The sequence below is a fragment of the Trachurus japonicus genome, chromosome 13 (genome assembly GCF_045865225.1).
Source record: "Trachurus japonicus isolate A0001 chromosome 13, Traja_1.0".
Taxonomy (NCBI): Eukaryota; Metazoa; Chordata; class Actinopteri; order Carangiformes; family Carangidae; genus Trachurus; species Trachurus japonicus.
This window is the reverse complement of record NC_140919.1, coordinates 44636242-44655917: the sequence shown is the minus strand read 5'-3', so window position 1 is coordinate 44655917 and position 19676 is coordinate 44636242. Positions and strand designations below refer to the sequence as shown.

Here is a 19676-nt window from a genome sequence, read left to right as displayed (position 1 = left end):
ATTGCACGGAATGTTCGTGCCAGAGCACGTGACATCATCGGTTAGAGTGGGAGAGAGGCCAGAAAAACTCCAGATTTTTTCTCTTTCCACACTCGGCCCGGCCACAATTTACACTCTACACACATGATTTTTTCAGAATTTGTAGACACACTTGTTATCTCTCATATCATGTGCTCAAAATATCAGAGAGACTTACAGAATTTAAACTGGGAGCCTCTGAGTGCGGCCAGTTCCCTCTCTTCCTCTCATTGACTCCCATTCAAAAGTAGGCGCTGATTTTCTAAACATCCCAAAGTTTCCAACCTGCGACACAATCAACAATTTTTACTCTAGAAACACCAAAGTGACATGGACGCGTTCAGCAAGGTCTTATGGTTCGGAAAATGTATACCTTTTGCTCGTACTAAGTACAGATTTGTCGTAGATTATATCTGTTTGAGGGTGTCACAGAGCAGTTAAAGCCTATGGTTAAAGCTGCCACCATGCCTTAAAGCCACCAGCCAACAGTTACATGGTAACCTCAACATGGCAACCTCACCATGGTAACCTCACCATGGCAACGCACACACATTCTCTCTGTCTGTCTGTCGGTCACACACACAAATGGACACACACATCCAACACACACACACACACACACAAATTTTCTAGTTAGTTTTATTAGGCTCCGGGCAGACAATATTTTGGACTCATGGTTGATGACGTTTGGCAAATATCAGAATTTTATCTAAAAAACTGAATTTTTGAGAACATTTTGACTTCTGCTCTCATGGGAACAACTACAGTCAATGTTAGAGTAGTATTTTTAAATATCAGATTTTCTCTTGTGAAGCAAAACACTTATCATTAAAAACTAATCACCAACATTTCCATGCTGTCTAGATGCAATTTATGTATTATCACATTTCTGTTTAGATATTAGAATTTCTGACATTTTGACAACTTTTTAAATCTTCCTTGACAGCAGCTGTCCGGACAGTGACTCCCTGAGTCTATTAGAGAAGACACACAGCAGGTCTCACTACCAGACAATTAGCTCAGTGAGTTAGGAGACAATTAGCTCAGTGAGTTAGGAGACAATTAGCTCAGTGAGTTAGCAGCTGGATCTTGGTGTCAGGGGATGTGGATTCAAGACCCAAGGAGGGCGTTAACTAAAATACCAGATGGTCTTTATGAAACAAATGTACAAAATCTCAGAGTCACGGTTGATGTTTAACAAATACATGTCAGAATTGTACCTCTTTTTACAGTGGTTTCAGACAGTGAATGGTTTACTCAGTTTGTGAAGCCACCGTAGCATTGCCACTTGCTAATTAGCTCAGTGCGATAGACAACGGTCTTTGGTTCTCGAGGTTGTGGGTTCAATCCTCAACTGGTGCAAAGTGAACATTACAAGGTCAACTGTCCTGTCTTCCTATTCTCCTGTTTGTTGATCAGAATTTGCCAAAAACAGCCCGGACCGACCCATCGCTGCACAGCAGCTAGAATTATTATTGAGTTTTTCAGTTTTCTTTTTTATCTCACTAGTTCTAGTTCTAGTTCTAGTTCTAGGCTGTGTCCGAAATCCCCCCCTACTCACTATATAGTGACCACGCCATGTTGTAGTGGTGTCTGAATGTTCAGTGATTATTAATGTTCACTATCTAGTGACTGAATCTATCCCACAATTCACCGCCACATGTAGTGAACATCCCATGGTCACTAACCGGAGCAAGATATCCCATCATGCATTGCGGTCACGGATCGACGCCGTTACCACAGCGACCCAGAGCGACCGGTGTAGCTACCAAATAAATGAAGTAGTGACCGGTGTAGCTACTAAATAAATGCAGTAGTGACCGGTGTAGCTACCAAATAAATGCAGTAGCGACCGGTGTAGCTACCAAATAAATGCAGTAGTGACCGGTGTAGCTACCAAATAAATGCAATAGTGACCGGTGTAGCTACCAAATAAATGAAGTAGTGACCGGTGTAGCTACCAAATAAATGCAGTAGTGACCGGTGTAGCTACTAAATAAATGCAGTAGTGACCGGTGTAGCTACCAAATAAATGCAGTAGCGACCGGTGTAGCTACCAAATAAATGCAGTAGTGACCGGTATAGCTACCAAATAAATGCAGTAGTGACCGGTGTAGCTACCAAATAAATGAAGTAGTGACCGGTGTAGCTACCAAATAAATGCAGTAGTGACCGGTGTAGCTACCAAATAAATGAAGTAGTGACTGGTGTAGCTACCAAATAAATGCAGTAGTGCAGCAGCCTCAATAAATGTGTCCAGCTGCCAGAGTTGTCCGGTCGCAGCTTCCACAGATTCCCACAACAAACGTCGGAGCAAATTTCCTAACAAGTGTTATAAACTGACCACAGACTCTGGATAGCGATGCTAATTTCTGTTAGCCCGTCTATGGTGTTTTACATTAACGTTAGCATTAAGCTAGCGGACTTTATGCTTAGTTGTGACACTGGCTGTGTGTGTTTTGAATGTTGTTTCAAACTATGTGGGTTTGATTGAACATCTTTGATGCTTAAATATATATATATTACCGCTTAATATATTGCTTTACTCCTCTACACCGGCCGTTACCATGGTATCCATGGTACCTTCACCGGCCGTTACGATCGCAGTCGGAACGTTTTAATTACGCAACATAATGCGTCATTAACTGTGCGGCGGAGTAGTGTCCGAAAATGTTTTTTTATCTGACCAGTGAGTCACTATATTGAATTCACTACATAGTGGGTAGGGAGGAGGGAGGAGGGAGGAGGGAGGGGTTTAGGACACAACCCTAGTCTTAGTCTTAGTGAACTATAGTAACCCTGGTCTAGAGTCAGAGCTCAGCTGGTGGTTCTTCATCATCGGTATCTCTCTAGTGAACTAGACCAAGTGCTTCTGAAGATGATGAAGATGAAGATGAAGATGAAGGGTGTAGAGTAAGGGACGTCACCTGGCCGGACAGCAGGACAGCACGGAGCTCAGGACGAAGCACTTGAGGGACGTCATGCGGACGTTGGACAGGCGGATGGTCCTCATGGAGGACAAGACCTCGGCCGTCAGTCTGGGGTTCTGGAACTCGTAGAGCAGAACCAGCAGGTCCATCATCTCCTCTGGAGGCTGAGGCTTACTGAGCTCTGAGACAGAGACAGACACGTTACTGAGACAAGAGGCTGACTGAGCTCTGAGACAGGGACAGAGACAGAGACAAGAGACTGACTGAGCTCTGAGACAGACAGAGACACAGTTTATGTCTTGGAAATGTATTCAAGTAAGAGTAATAAGTACCAAAGAAATCTAATACTCAAGAAAAGTACAAATCCTCTGGATATGTACTTAAGTAGTGAGCTGCACATTCACCACGCTATGAGATAATAACACAACGTTACCACACAGAGTTGTTTTAGAGGGAAATACATACATGCAAAACCACTGATGCACGTTGCCTTCAGGGACAGTTTTTCATCAAGCAGACTCTGTATTTCCCTCTAAAACAACGAACCTACTGCTATGACTATAGGACGAATCTCCTTGTTGTTTACAACTACTTCCAGGTAGAAAACCAGCATGAGAACAATAGTGACGGACGAGAGTTTCACTATATTTATCTAATTTTTCATGTCACTATATCACCGTTTAGACTAATCTGATGTTTGTAAAGTTTATAAAACCAATGACTGGACAAACATTACTATTTACGTGTGCACATTTTTGTAATTAGTCATGGTTATCATAGATTAGCCGGGCTAACGGTTAGCTACCTGTTTAACTTTAATAACTCAGTGACTCAATAAACGCTCCATGAAAAAATATTTTCTCCAGCGGATATCTGAGTTCCAACATGACTGAGCTAACTGGAGTAGTTTCATGTGGTGTCCCACAACGGGAGGGTTTTAACAGCTGACGTCCTGCTGTTAGCTTAGCTACCGCTGTTAGCTTAGCTACCGTTAGCTTAGCTACCGTTAGCTTAGCTACTGTTAGCTTAGCTACTGTTAGCTGTCCCTGTCAGCTGAGCCACTGATGCTTTCTAGACACTGTGATTCCCCCAAACTGAATAAATACAACACATAGCAACACAAAACACACACACAGAAATAGTAATGTTTCTTCAATCATTTCAGATTTGTCTAAACGGTGATAGGGCGTGAAAAATATGATATATAGCTAAACTCTCGTTCATTACTATTGATCTCATTCACATTACAGCTGGTTTTCTACCAGGAAGTAGTTGTAAACAACAAGGAGATTCGGTCTATAGGGACTATGGCAATGGGCCAATTTGACTAAATGTTGAACTATCCCTTTAACCCTGCAGCTGTGTGTGTGTGTGTGTTGAGCGGTGTGTTACCTCGGACCAGGTGCTTGCGGAGCGCCCGTGTGATCTGGACCACGGTGCTGCTCTGGATGCTGCAGCCCAGCTGCTGCAGCAGCGCCCGGTTCCCATAATGCAACAGTCCGCCCATGAAGATGGGGTAGAGCTCGAAGGGCGGGGCCTCGCCGCGCTGCTGCGGCGGCGGCCCGTGCACTCCCAGCAGGCTTTGCTCCACCTGGTCCAGCACGTGAAGCAAAAACACTTATCGTTAAAAACAAATCACCAACATTTCCATGCTGTCAAGATGTAATTTATGTTTTACCAGATTTCTGTTTAGATCAGTGGTTCTCAACCTTTTGTACGCCAAGGACCCCTAAATTGACACAAATTAGACCACGGACCCCCATTGGACCAAATTTAGTGGTCCAATTTCTCCAAAATCATTTAAACATTTCTAGGAAGAAGTGGTAAAAATTCTCAAAAAAAAAGTAAAAATGAAAAAGAAAGTAAAAATGTTCTCCCCAAAAAAAGTGGTGAAATTTCTCGTAAAAAAATGTTCAAAATAAAATAAAAATCTTATAGAAAAAAGTGGTAAAATTTCTCAAAAAAAAATCTAGAAAAAGTGGTTAAATAAAAAATAAAAATCGGGGACCCCCTTCAAATCTCTCAAGGACCCCTAGGGGTCCCTGGACCCCACGTTGAGAACCACTGGTTTAGATATTAGAATTTGTGACATTTTGACAACTTTTTAAATCGTCCTTGACAACAGCTGACTGGCTTTGACACTGACTCCCTGAGTCTATTAGAGAAGACACAGCATGTCAACAAAAAAAGTTAAAAATTTTCTAGAAAAGAGTGGTAAAATTTCTAAAAAAAAAAGTTTAAAGAAATCTAATATATATATATTCTCAAAGAAAAAAAAGTTTAACAATTCTAGAAAAATTGGTAAAATTTCAAGAAAAAGTTGGGGACCCTCTTCAACCCTCTCAAGGACCCCTGGGGGTCCCCGGACCCCACGTTGAGAACCACTGCTCTAGTAAACCGTGGCCCGTGCACTCCCAGCAGGCTTTGCTCCACCTGGTCCAGCACGTCCTCGTTGTAGCTGTCCTCGCTGCGGAACATCTCCGCCGCCATCGTCCGGGCGATGGCGCCGCGGTTACGGCCGTCGATCATCTTCTCGTAGAGGCGCGGGAACAGCTTGAGCAGGTTGAAGACGAAGGCGAAGATGCGCAGCGGGATGAACTTGGAGAAGACGGCGATGAGGGCGCTGACGTCGTCGCCGGCCTGGCCGATCGCCACGGAGACGCGGCGGCTCAGCTTCTCCAGAGCCGACTTGTTCTCGCCCAGGACCACGTAGAGCGCGGCGAGGTACTCCTGCATGGCGGGCGCCGCGAACACGTAGCGCTGCTCCTCGCTCTCGCCCAGCGCCTCCGGGAAGCGTCTGCCCCCGTCCGCTAGGGGCGGGAGAAAACATCGATACTCATAAATATTAGGGGTGGGAGGAAACATCGACACTCATAAATATTAGGGGTGGGAGGAAACATCGATACTCATAAATATTAGGGGTGGGAGAAAACATCGATACTCATAAATATTAGGGGTGGGAGGAAACATCGACACTCATAAATATTAAGGGTGGGAGGAAACATCGACACTCATAAATATTAGGGGTGGGAGGAAACATCGACACTCATAAATATTAGGGGTGGGAGGAAACATCGACACTCATAAATATTAGGGCCGGGAGGAAACATCGATACTCATAAATATTTAGGGTGGGAGAAAACATCGACACTCATAAATATTAAGGGTGGGAGAAAACATCGATACTCATAAATATTAGGGGCGGGAGAAAACATCGATACTCATAAATATTAAGGGTGGGAGGAAACATCGATACTCATAAATATTAAGGGTGGGAGGAAACATCGACACTCATAAATATTAGGGGTGGGAGGAAACATCGACACTCATAAATATTAGGGCCGGGAGGAAACATCGATACTCATAAATATTTAGGGTGGGAGAAAACATCGACACTCATAAATATTAAGGGTGGGAGAAAACATCGATACTCATAAATATTAAGGGTGGGAGGAAACATCGATACTCATAAATATTAAGGGTGGGAGGAAACATCGACACTCATAAATATTAAGGGTGGGAGGAAACATCGACACTCATAAATATTAGGGCCGGGAGGAAACATCGATACTCATAAATATTAAGGGTGGGAGGAAACATCGATACTCATAAATATTAAGGGTGGGAGGAAACATCGACACTCATAAATATTAAGGGTGGGAGGAAACATCGACACTCATAAATATTAGGGCCGGGAGGAAACATCGATACTCATAAATATTAAGGGTGGGAGAAAACATCGACACTCATAAATATTAAGGGTGGGAGAAAACATCGACACTCATAAATATTAGGGCCGGGAGAAAACATTGATACTCATAAATATTAGGGGCGGGAGAAAACATCGATACTCATAAATATTAGGGGCGGGAGGAAACATCGATACTCATAAATATTAAGGGCGGGAGAAAACATCGATACTCATAAATATTAGGGGCGGGAGAAAACATCGATAATCATAAATATTAGGGGCGGGAGGAAACATCGATACTCATAAATATTAGGGGCGGGAGAAAACATCGATACCCATAAATATTAGGGGCGGGAGGAAACATCGATACTCATAAATATTAGGGGTGGGAGAAAACATCGATACTCATAAATATCGCCATCTTTTTTGACGATTTTGTGCATTTGTTCGCCTTTTTTACATACAGAGTGTAGCTACAGGTTTTGAAAAGGGTTGAAGTTCACTTTATAATGGAGTATATTAATTTATTATAGGCTTCTACAGTATTTGTGTGCAGATAAATGTTAAAATGCAGACTAAAAATTGAGAGAATCGGCAATATCGTAGAATCGCAATTTAAATCAAATTGTGTAGTGTATTTTCTACCTCCTACTTAGGGGTGGGAGAAAAAATCGATTCACATAAATATCGCAATATCTTTTTTGACGATTTTTAAATCTATTTTTTTTTGTTAAAAAAATAATACTTTTAAAAAAAAAACTTTTTTTAAAATATTGTGCAATGTGCATTTGTTCGCCTTTTTTTACATACAGAGAGTCCAGGTTTTGAAAAGGGTTTTATAATGGAGTATGTTCATTTATCCACAAGTTTCCGAACGTCATCTATGGTCAAAACCAGAAACCGGTTTTGCTGGTTTGGTGGAATTGTACATTTATGTTTCCATGGTTTTCAGTCGTTGTCATAGTTGCGGTAAACGCATGGATCTATTAACGCTGGCTTTTATCACGGATGTCAGTCTGTGTGATATCCACTGTTAAAAGCTGCTGTGATGATCCATGCGTTTTACAGATTCTCATTGAAAAAAAAAAAGAAAGAAATCCATGCATTTACCGCGACTACCGAAACCATGGAAACGTAAACATAAAATTCCACCGGAAGAGCAAAACCGGCAAAACAGGCTACGTTTTAGATGTTCGGAAAAGGTGGATAGGCTCCTACAGTATTTGTGTGCAGATACATTTTAAAAATCGAGAGAATCGAATCGGGAGAAAAGCGTATTATGGTCCCAGCACCTTCCTGTAGGGACGACAGATGGAAATCAGCTGGGAGCTAAATCTGGTGCAACCATCTTTTCATTTTTTCCTTTAAATGATTCAAGTTAATTAATTATTTAATTTATGTGCACATTGTCCCTTATTAAACTAATAAACTAAACTGAACCTACCGTCCACGCAGGGCGCCAGGAAGAAGTCGAGCACGTCGGTGCGGAACACGGCGAGCTGCCGCAGCTCCTCGTCCGTCTTCGTCTCTCCTCCGATCCACTGCTCCAGGTCCGTCCCGGAGAACGACGTGCGCTTCTGGCTCACGCCCTCGAACGCCATCTTGCCCAGGGTGCGGACGACGTACAGCATCAGGGAGTTGTTGTTGCCGTCGCCGCCGCTGCCCGCTGCCCTGGCCCGCGCGGCGGCGCTCAGCACCTGTGTGTGTGTGTTCATACTGTTAATGCAGGGTTCCTACAGCTTAAGCCAAGTTACATCTAAGACTTTTTAAGACTTTTTTAAAGCCACTTGAAATGAAATTTAAGACCGACTTCATAATAAACACAAATGCAGAAAAAAGAAAAAAAAAAACACCACATCTATTACATCATAGGGTTATAGGGACAATTTAACCCACTTTCCTCTGTGGTCCAAGGTAAAGTGACTGCTACATGAACATTGGATTGTGTCTCTTTCCAGCTGTCCTTTCAAAATAAATGTCTCTTTCCAGCTGTCCTTTCAAAATAAATGTCTCTTTCCAGCTGTCCTTTCAAATAAATGCATAAAAAGTCTGAAAAAAAAACAAACACCGACTCGGGAGCTGGAGGCGGGCGCCACTAAAACTTCTCTATGTCGGATTGTTACCAATTATTTAGAGATTTGAGACTAATTACAACCATAAAATACCACTCACCATGTGTTAACATTTCTAAGACTTTTGAAAAATTGATTTAAGACATTTTAATGCCACTTAAGGCCTTGTTTTTAGATTAATGAATTCAATGCCTTTTAAGACTTTTGAAGGATCCGTAAGAACCCTGTAATGTTTCATGAGAAGTTTAACCACTTTTTGTAGATTTTTCTTTAAACTTTTTTTTTTTTTTTAAGAAATTTTACCAATTTTTTCTAGAATTAAAAAAAAAAAACTTTTGATGAAGTTGACCACTTTTTTGATAAATTTGACCATTTTTTGGGGTAAATTTTTTACCACTTTTTTCTAGAATCTTTTTGAAAACTTTTTTCCAGAATTTTCTCTACAATATTTCCACAAACTCACGCCATTGGCCCTAATTTGAACATATACATTGACTAAAACAGTAAATTTCTTCAAATAATTCAAATAATTCATAATAATTTAAATATTTGTCGGAGGCTCTGATCTTGACCACTTTTTTTGAGAAATTTTTTTTTTTACCACTTTTTTAATTTTTTGAGAAGTTTAACCACTTTTTCTAGATTTTTCTTAAACTTTTTTTTGGTGAAAATTTTACCAATTTCTTCTAGAATTTTTTTTAAAACTTCTGAGAAATTTGACCACTTTTTATGAGAAATTTGACCACTTTGTTGAGAATTTTTTTTAACCACTTTTTTTAATTTATTTTTTTGGGAAGTTTAACCACTTTTTCTATAATTTTTCTTATTGTAGTCTTGTATATGCTGTATTGTTTTGTGTTATATGTATCCAGGCTCCCGCAATAAGCTTTTGGTAGCTTCAATGGGAGACCTGATTCACACAAAATATGTGTTGTATGTGTCTGTGTGTATGTGTGAACAGGGCCGTTGTCTAGGGGAGAAAGGTGATGATAACTCTAGGGGCCCAGCGCCCAGTGGGGCCCATAAAAAACCCCAGTAGTCTAATCTTTGTATGACTGAATTATTCTGCTTAGACCCTGACTAATACTCATAGTACACTGTAAAAACTCTACATCTTTCCAAGAATATTTGTCTTATTTCTTGTCCAAATGTCTCATTTCTAGTAAAAACTAATCTCTTTTCCACTTAAAATAAGACTCATTACCTTAAAAATTAACTTGTTTTTAGATCATTTTCACTTAAATTCACAATAAATAGAAAAATCTGCCAGTGAAAGTAAGTTTTTTGTGCTTGTAATAAGAAAAACTTGCTTCACTATCAGATTTTTCGACTTATTTCAAGTGAAAATCTGCTTGAAAGAAGTAAAAAGTGTCTAAAAACAAGCTACTTTTAATATGATGAGTCTTATTTTAAGTAGAATGAGATTTGTTTTGACTAGAAATGACATTTTGACTAGAAATAAGACAAATATTCTTGCTAAGATACTTGAGTTTTTGCAGTGTAATGCTGCATTAGCATCAAAACAAAGAAGGCTAAATAAAAAACGATAATACATACGTAGTCTAAGAAAAAAAAAGGAAAAGTTAGGGGGAGGGGCCCACTTTAGTATTCTTTAAGGGGGCCCAGAATTCATAGCAACGGCCCTGGGTTTAAATAAATCAAGTTCAAGTTCACCTCGCCGCCGAAGTTGAGGCGCAGGAAGCTGGTGTAGATGCCGGTGAGCGTGCGGATGGGAGCGTTGCCGTCGGTGAAGTGCAGGAAGTGCAGGGTGGCGCAGGTGAGCCAGCAGTAGGACGGCAGGAAGCAGGCGGCCGCCAGCTGGCTCTGCCTCTGCAGGTTGAGGTACAGCAGCTCCACCAGAGCCTCTGCTGCCCCCCCCCCCGGGCCCCCCGACCCCCCCGGCCCCCCCGCTCTGCTGCAGCAGCCGGCTGGTGAAGTACAACCGCTGGCGCTCCGGGTCGCTGAAGCCGCAGATCTGAGCGTAGCGGCTGACGTACTTCTGAGGGATGCGGTCCACGGCCGAGAGTCTGGTGGTGACCAGGATGCAGGCCTAGAGACACGGGGAGTCAGATTCAGATTCAGATGTATTTATTTTAAATGGGAACAGTACATATTGATGGACATTGACATGTAAATACGTGGGATTGTAGCCAAGTGGCTAATTTCTATCCCCAGTCCCACTGGCAGGTTGATGAACACTATATAGTTAGACCAGCGTTTCTCAAACTTTTTTCAGTCAGGGCACCTTTCAAAAGTGCATAAAATCTCACGGCACCCCTGTGTAAAATATAATTCAAAATAACACTGCATAGCCTAAATGTAAATGTCCTGTTTATTTAGATGGGACAGTATTACTAACAGAGCATAATACAAACTGTAAATGCAGGGTGCACAGGTGCTACTGTAGCCTACATATGCACACACACACGCACACAATAATCCGCAAAGTGAGAGGAAGAGAGAAGGTCTACATGCGCGATATCCACGGGAGTCTCCGCTCCGTTCTGACTCGTTGTGAACGATCAGAGAGTTTCCACCGTGTCACTGCAGAGTGTTTTTATACATCAAACGCACCGGAGAGGGAACAGAGCGGACACAGGTCCACTGGAGAGAACGCTGCCGAAACGAGCCGTCTCACGTCCGAGCTGCTTGATAAGTGCGGCGCTGTTCCAAAAGTTGAACATATTTAAACTCTGAGCGCCGCGACAAAAAAAGGAAGCGCTGAGAGCTTTTTTCCGAGCTCCATAGGATCTGAATGTAAAGTAGACGCTCAGAGCGCTAAAGGCGTCCGGTGGACACGGCCCCTCTCATATATGTAAAGAGAAAGTATTCTATGAAATGTCAGAAGAGGTATTTTTTTTCACGGCACCCCTGACACAGTCAGATGGCACCCCAGGGTGCCGCGGCTCCCACTTTGAGAAGCTGGGTTAGAACACTACGACTGTGATAGGAGGAGCTCAGTCTCTTCACCTCAGGCAGCAGGTACTTCCTCAGCAGGTTGACCAGCAGCACGGCCGGCGGCAGCGGCTCGTCGGGGTCGCTGCAGAGCTCCGTGGATCCCACGCGGAAGTCCAGCTTCATCTTCTCCATCCCGTTGAAGAGGAAGAGCACGTCCCGAGCCCCCGCCTCGTCCTCGCCGCTCAGCAGGGGGTGTCTCCTCAGGTGGACGTACTTCCTGCTCACCAGCTCCCTCAGGGACGCTGCTCTGTGGGGGGGGGGGTTAGAGTTTAGAGTTTAGAGTTTATTTATCTATTTAGCAACACAAATGTCAATGGTGCAAGGAGGGAACGAAGCCGGTTGGCTCGTACACAAGTTCCACCCCTATAACAAATTACATAAGTTCCACCCCTATAACAAATTACATAAGTTCCACCTCTATAACAAATTACATAAGTTCCACCCCTATAACAAATTACATAAGTTCCACCTCTATAACAAATTACATAAGTTCCACCTCTATAACAAATTACATAAGTTCCACCCCTATAACAAATTACATAAGTTCCACCCCTATAACAAATTACATAAGTTCCACCCCTATAACAAATTACATAAGTTCCACCCCTATAACAAATTACATAAGTTCCACCCCTATAACAAATTACATAAGTTCCACCTCTATAACAAATTACATAAGTTCCACCCCTATAACAAATTACATAAGTTCCACCCCTATAACAAATTACAACAAGACAAATTTCAATGGCTAACAAATAAACATAGAAAAAAAAGAGATAAAGTGCATACATAATCAATGTTATATGAGCAAAATGAACAGAAATGTGAAATAGATAGATGATAGATAGATAGATAGATAGATAGATAGATAGATAGATAGATAGATAGATAGATAGATAGATAGATAGATAGATAGATAGATAGATAGATAGATAGTACTTTATTAAACGAAAATAACTTAGTTAAAGAAAATAAATAGGATACAAAGAGGAAAATATATGATAAAATATATCCTGCAATGCAGTGCAACATTCATTTAAAAAGTGCTGTAATACAAAAGTCCGAAAAACACAATCTAAAAATAATCAATGTTATATGAGCAAAATGAAATGAGAAAAATAAAGAGATAAAGTGCAAAGTGATTCGGTAAGAAATAGAGACAAAAGAGATAAGGTACAAAAAAAATAAAATTAATTAAACTCGTAAAGAGACAAAGTAAAGATGTGGGATGTGGAGAGAGCGAAAGAGAGAGAGAGGAAAGAGCGGGAAATTCAAGAGAAGTTGAGATGTATTTTTAACTGCTTTTTAAAAAGTGAATAAGAAGAAATGGATCTTAATGAAGGAGGTTACCATGGTTACTGTCACTCAGTTGGTTTGGCTCGTTTCTCTAAACTCTCAGATCATTTGGTAAAACAGTCTGACACCACAGATCACTGGTAAAAGAGCAGCTCTCTCTCTCTCAAAACACTTCACTCATGAGTCAAAACTAAATTTCCTTCTCATATAAATAAATAGTCAGTTTACCCAGAATGCATTGTGTGAGCACTGCACGTCACAGTGTTTAGTTCAGTTTTATCACTATGACAGAGGAGCATTGAAACGTACTCATGTAGAGAATTATATTCTACCATCAGTTAAATCAGAAGAAACAAACAGGTTTCATTAAAAACCCTCGTTCCTATTTTAATATTCTGTAACCTTCATTTCTTCACTGCTCGTTGGTCTCAGTCAACTAGAATGACTCTGAGGCGCCCCGCTGAGCTCTGATTGGCTCTGAGCTCTGACTGGCTCTGAGCTCTGATTGGCTCTCACCTGGCCAGGTGACTGAGCTCTGAGCTCTGATTGGCTCTGAGCTCTGAGCTGTGATTGGCTCTGAGCTCTGATTGGCTCTCACCTGTCCAGGTGACTGAGCTCTGAGCTCTGATTGGCTCTGAGCTCTGAGCTCTGATTGGCTCTGAGCTCTGAGCTGTGATTGGCTCTGAGCTCTGAGCTGTGATTGGCTCTGAGCTCTGAGCTCTGATTGGCTCTGAGCTCTGATTGGCTCTGAGCTGTGATTGGCTCTCACCTGTCCAGGTGACTGAGGTCCTCACAGGAGAAGGGCAGCAGCAGCTTGAACCGGTTCAGTCCGGTCCCGCTGCACCAGTCCAGCACCAGCTTCCTGACCACGGTGCTCTTCCCGGTTCCCACGGCGCCGTACAGCAGCACGTTGAGGCCCCGCCCCCCCGGGCCCCCGTCACCGTGGGAACCGTGGGGCGGCTGGAACAGCTGCTCCACGGACACGGAGCGGCTCTGCAGGGGGAGGGGGGAGGGGCTCGGCTGGCCCCCCCCGCCCCCCCGGTCCACCCGGTCCCGGGCCGTCCGCTGCACCACCAGAGGGTCCACGTGCATCGTCTCAGGGCTGAAGGAGCCGCCGAACTGCTTCTCCTCCTGGGGCAGGTGGCTGAACCACAGCTGCAGCTTCCTGCGGTGCACCTGCAGCGGGTCTGAGCACAGGAAACATCCCATAATCACACCTGCAGCGGGTCTGAGCACAGGAAACATCCCATAAACACACCTGCAGCGGGTCTGAGCACAGGCAACATCCCATAAACACACCTGCAGCGGGTCTGAGCACAGGCAACATCCCATAATCACACCTGCAGCGGGTCTGGGGACAGGCAACATCCCATAATCACACCTGCAGCGGGTCTGAGCACAGGAAACATCCCATAAACACACCTGCAGCGGGTCTGAGCACAGGAAACATCCCATAAACACACCTGCAGCGGGTCTGAGCACAGGAAACATCCCATAAACACACCTGCAGCGGGTCTGAGCACAGGAAACATCCCATAAACACGCTTCGACAAGAAACTAGGACTGGGACGATTCGCTTTTCTCCCGATTCGATTCTTCTACGATGTTTTGGATGGCATTTTTAACATTTATCTGCACACAAATACTGTAGGAGCCTAGAAATTAACATACTCCATTATAAAGTGACTTAAACCCTTTTCACAACCTGGACTCTCTGGATGTAAAAAAGGCGAACTAATGCACATTGCACAATATTTAAAAAAATTCAAAAAAAAAAAATTTGAAAAGAAAATTTGATTTAAAAATCGTCAGAGGGGCGGTGTTTAGCTCAGTTGGTAGAGCACCCGCCTCATGTGTTGAGGCTATAGTCCTCGCTGCAGGCGGCCCCGGTTCGAGTCCCGCGTCGGACGGCCCTATCCTGCATGTCATTCCCCCCATCTCTGCCTCCCATTTCCTGTCACACTCTCAACTGTCCTATCGAATAAAGGCAAGAAAAGCCAAAAAAATATATACTTAAAAAAAAAATCGTCAGAAAAGATATCGCGAAATTTATGTGAATCGATTTTTTCTCCCACCCCTACAAGAAACACCATTACTGCAAGTTAAAGGACAATTCCGGGCAAATTCAACTGGGGGCTGTATGTTCCTAACATTTTAGGTCTAAAAGAAGGAATCTGAAGGTTTTCAGTTTAATTGCTCCTGTTTTCCGGTAGTTGTGTCAAGAGTTGTCAAGAGTTGATATTATTCCTGTGGTTATGACACAAACGGGAGCTTTCCAACTGCACCTGAACACACCGCGCACTGCAACTTTGGGCTCGCGCGAGACTCCGGGAGACTTTGAATTAGATTTTTTTAGTTTTACAAACATGTCGGCTTGTTGAAATAAATAAACTTCTGGCTGCATGTTTGAGTCTCCATCTGACGCTGTCTGTGGCTTTGAGGGATGGAAACAGCCTAAACAGCAGAACTTACATCCACTCCCATAGCTGGCAGGCTAACACTACCTATACACTTCCAGCGCTTGAGCTAAGCTAATTAGCGACTTTAGGTGGCGGCAGGCTAACACTACCTATACACTTCCAGTGTTTGAGCTAAGCTAATTAGCGACTTTAGGGGGAGGCAGGCTAACACTACCTATACACTTCCAGCGCTTGAGCTAAGCTAATTAGCGACTTTAGGTGGCGGCAGGCTAACACTACCTATACACTTCCAGCGCTTGAGCTAAGCTAATTAGCGACTTTAGGTGGCGGCAGGCTAACACTACCCATGCACTTCCAGCACTTGAGCTAAGCTAATTAGCTACTTTAGGTGGAGGCAGGCTAACACTACCTATACACTTCCAGCGCTTGAGCTAAGCTAATTAGCGACTTTAGGTGGCGGCAGGCTAACGCTATCTATACACTTCCAGCGCTTGAGCTAAGCTAATTAGCGACTTTAGGTGGCGGCAGGCTAACGCTATCTATACACTTCCAGCGCTTGAGCTAAGCTAATTAGCGACTTTAGGTGGCGGCAGGCTAACGCTACCTATACACTTCCAGCGCTTGAGCTAAGCTAATTAGCGACTTTAGGTGGCGGCAGGCTAACACTACCTATACACTTCCAGCGTTTGAGCTAAGCTAATTAGCGACTTTAGGTGGAGGCAGGCTAACACTACCTATACACTTCCAGTGTTTGAGCTAAGCTAATTACGGCGATACGGCTCTATCTCCATGGTTACTGCACGCACAGTGGAAAGGATGGTGTCTATCTGCTGGTCATGGACTCAGGAGTGAGGCAAGACACGAAAAAAAATGTTGGCGTATCCCTTTAAGAACTGGAGACTACAGAAGTGTATTGCATTCACTTGAAAAAAAAAAGCTCTTTCAGAATTTATTTTTCTGTTTTTCTGAGTAATGTTTTTTCTGACTTCCTGTGTCCAGTCAGTAACGTGAGGACGGATTTCAAAATAAAGGCGCTCCATCAGACTGCTGTGATACTTCCTGAGTGACGGAGTTCAGTAACAACAGGTCGTCTCCTCTCAACATCAACCTGAATTTACAGGGAACAATAGTGTAGTTGGGCTTTTACTTTGAAAATCTACATCACCTTGCAAACTGTGCAACTGAATCTGTTTTGGGAGGTCAACCTTTATTTTGAAATCAGTCCGACTCCTTACACACTCTTACTGTTGTATAAACATGTAGCACAAAACAAGGCCGGGGGGGCTCAGCTATATTTCAAAGTGGAGCATTTACACATGATGAAGTGGAGGCTCATGTTACTTGAAGGTCGAAGCTTCTCGCGGGATTTTGAAATCTCGTTACGTCTTGAAAAAATATAACTCTGAAAAACAAGGGGAAAAGAACTCTGGAAAGAGAGTTTTTTTCCTCCAAGTGATTGCAAAACGCTTCCATAGGAGCCAAACTCTGTCAGACAACAACTTTATCAAACTTGACGCTGGATTCACTGGCTCACACAGAGAAACAACTATAAAGCTTTACACATGGTAGTGGTAGGGCCAAGGTGCATCATGGGAAATGAGCTGGACTGTCCCTTTAAGAACAGCTGCTCATGCCAATAGTATGTATATAGCTGCAGACTGGAGACCTGCACAGTCAGACCATTGATCTATAATATAATACACCCATAACGCCACCTAGTGGTTGGTTATAAAACTGCAACTGCTCAGTCTGGACCAGCACTATGGTTTTCTGACACGGCAAAATCCAAATAAAACACCACGATCTAATTGTTTGTGAAGCTTGGAACACTTTTAAACTTTTTTTAAATAGCCTATAATGAAATAAAATGCTTTTAAATGTTCTGTTGCTTGGGGTTACTATTGGTTTTGTTGCTAATGGTTACAGATATGACAGATATGAATCTGGACAACATGGATGGAAGTAGGAACGTGAGGATCGAACGTGAATCACATTGTTGGTTTAATGTCATTAAAGTTTTTGTCTAAATGTATCTGACAGTGTGGGCCAACGTGACATTTCATATTTTATGAACACGTTGGCCCACACACACAGCCTATCATTTTATTTCTGTTTAATTTAAGCACAAAGCATTAAAGGGATAGTTCAACATTTAGTCAAACTGGCCCATTGCCATAACCCCTATAGTCATAGCAGTAGGTTCGTTACCTTTAATTGTCGGTGCAAACTGTTTGTAGAACTCATCAAATACACAATCCAACAACTCCACAACGCTCTGGTGGACAAGTTGTGAGCTGCACATTCACCACGCTATGAGATAATAACACAACGTTACCACACAGAGTTGTTGTAGAGGGAAATACAGAGACTGATGATGAAAAACTGTCCCTGAAGGCAACGTGCATCAGTGGTTTTGCATTAATTTCCCTCTAAAACAACTCCGTTCTAAAAACAGCTTGCACCGACAATTAAAGGTAACGAACCTACTGCTAAAACTATAGGGATTATGGTGATGGGCCAGTTTGGCAAAATGTTGAACTATCCCTTTAAAAGTATCTCGGCTTCATTCACTTAAAGCTATCAGTCAGCGATCCGGTGGTTTTGTCTAACTTCCTGTCAGCAGATGGAGTTAGCAGCCCCCGCCCTCGTCATGGATCTATTGGTCCTCGTCCCTACGTCACCACATTCACACACAGAGAGGACTGCCCCTTTATGCCGTTCTCTCTCCTCATTGGATAAAGGTTGTAGGATACAAGGAAAGTTTTCTCCTGGGCTCAGAGCAGAGCAGAGTGACTGACAGACCCGTGTTTCAGACCAAACACTCTATAGAAGTGAAGATACAACTATTTAAGACTTAGACTAACACAAACATTCACCTGACTTCTGCTTTAATGTCCATACATCACCTGTACCCATCAGCAGGGGGGGGCAGTTACCTGAGTCCTGGGGTGGGGGTGGGGGGGGGCAGCAGTAGGTCCGGAGCTGCAGGCCGGGGGGGGCAGAGAGGAAGGACACGTCCACCCTCCTCCTCCTCCTCCTCCACGCTGACACCAGCTGACCCAGCTGCCTGTGAACACACCGGGAGAAAGCTGCTTATTCCCACAGGCAGTGAACACACCACAAAGCTGCTTATTCCCACAGACAGTGAACACACCGGGAGGAAGCTGCTCATTCCCACAGTCAGTGAACACACCACAAAGCTGCTTATTCCCACAGACAGTGAACACACCGGGAGGAAGCTGCTCATTCCCACAGTCAGTGAACACACCACAAAGCTGCTTATTCCCACAGTCAGTGAACACACCGGGAGGAAGCTGCTCATTCCCACAGTCAGTGAACACACCACAAAGCTGCTTATTCCCACAGACAGTGAACACACCGGGAGGAAGCTGCTCATTCCCACAGTCAGTGAACACACCACAAAGCTGCTTATTCCCACAGACAGTGAACACACCGGGAGGAAGCTGCTCATTCCCACAGTCAGTGAACACACCACAAAGCTGCTTATTCCCACAGTCAGTGAACACACCGGGAGAAAGCTGCTCATTCCCACAGGCAGTGAACACACCGGGAGGAAGCTGCTCATTCCGACGGGCAGTGAACACACCGGGAGAAAGCTGCTCATTCCCACAGGCAGTGAACACACCGGGAGAAAGCTGCTCATTCCCACAGACAGTGAACACACCACGAAGCTGCTCATTCCCACAGACAGTGAACACACCAGGAGAAAGCTGCTGATTCCCACGGGCAGTGAACACACCAGGAGGAAGCTGCTGATTCCCACAGGCAGTGAACACACCGGGAGGAAGCTGCTGATTCCCACAGTCAGTGAACACACCGGGAGAAAGCTGCTCATTCCCACAGGCAGTGAACACACCAGGAGAAAGCTGCTTATTCCCACAGTCAGTGAAGGCATCGTGCAGCACTGAGGTTGTTTTTAAATGTGCTACATAAATACATGTTGAGTGCGGCTGAAGTGTAGCAGTGGTGCTCAGTCCGGAACATTGACACTGATACTTAATGCGTCAGTGTTGATGAATGTTCACTGTCCCAATTCAATAAATAAAGACATGAAATGAAAAAATGAAATGAGTTGAGAAGAGAACAGAGGACTAAGGCCCAGTCCCATTTCCCCCCTTGGCCCTACCACTTCCCCCTACCCCTCCGTTAGGTGCGTTCACGTGTCGGGGTAGGGGTGTCCCAGTCCCCGTTAGGACAGGGGGGGAAGTGGTAGGGCTACATACCCCTCCAAACGGAGACTTTTCAGAGGCACACTCCAAACGGAGGGGTA

At 43.7% G+C, this 19676-nt stretch overlaps 1 protein-coding gene across 1 annotated transcript in view; it reads right to left on the bottom strand.

The window, feature by feature from the left end:
• The window catches only part of nlrx1 (NLR family member X1), a 130846-nt gene that overhangs the window by 98670 nt on the left and 12500 nt on the right, over positions 1–19676 (bottom strand). Inside the window, 9 exon segments of the mRNA XM_085796606.1 lie at positions 2946–3129; positions 4341–4539; positions 5382–5758; positions 8084–8336; positions 10386–10589; positions 10591–10761; positions 11682–11916; positions 13735–14152; positions 18322–18452. Of these exon segments, the coding sequence (XP_085652732.1) occupies positions 2946–3129; positions 4341–4539; positions 5382–5758; positions 8084–8336; positions 10386–10589; positions 10591–10761; positions 11682–11916; positions 13735–14152; positions 18322–18452 (2172 nt within the window).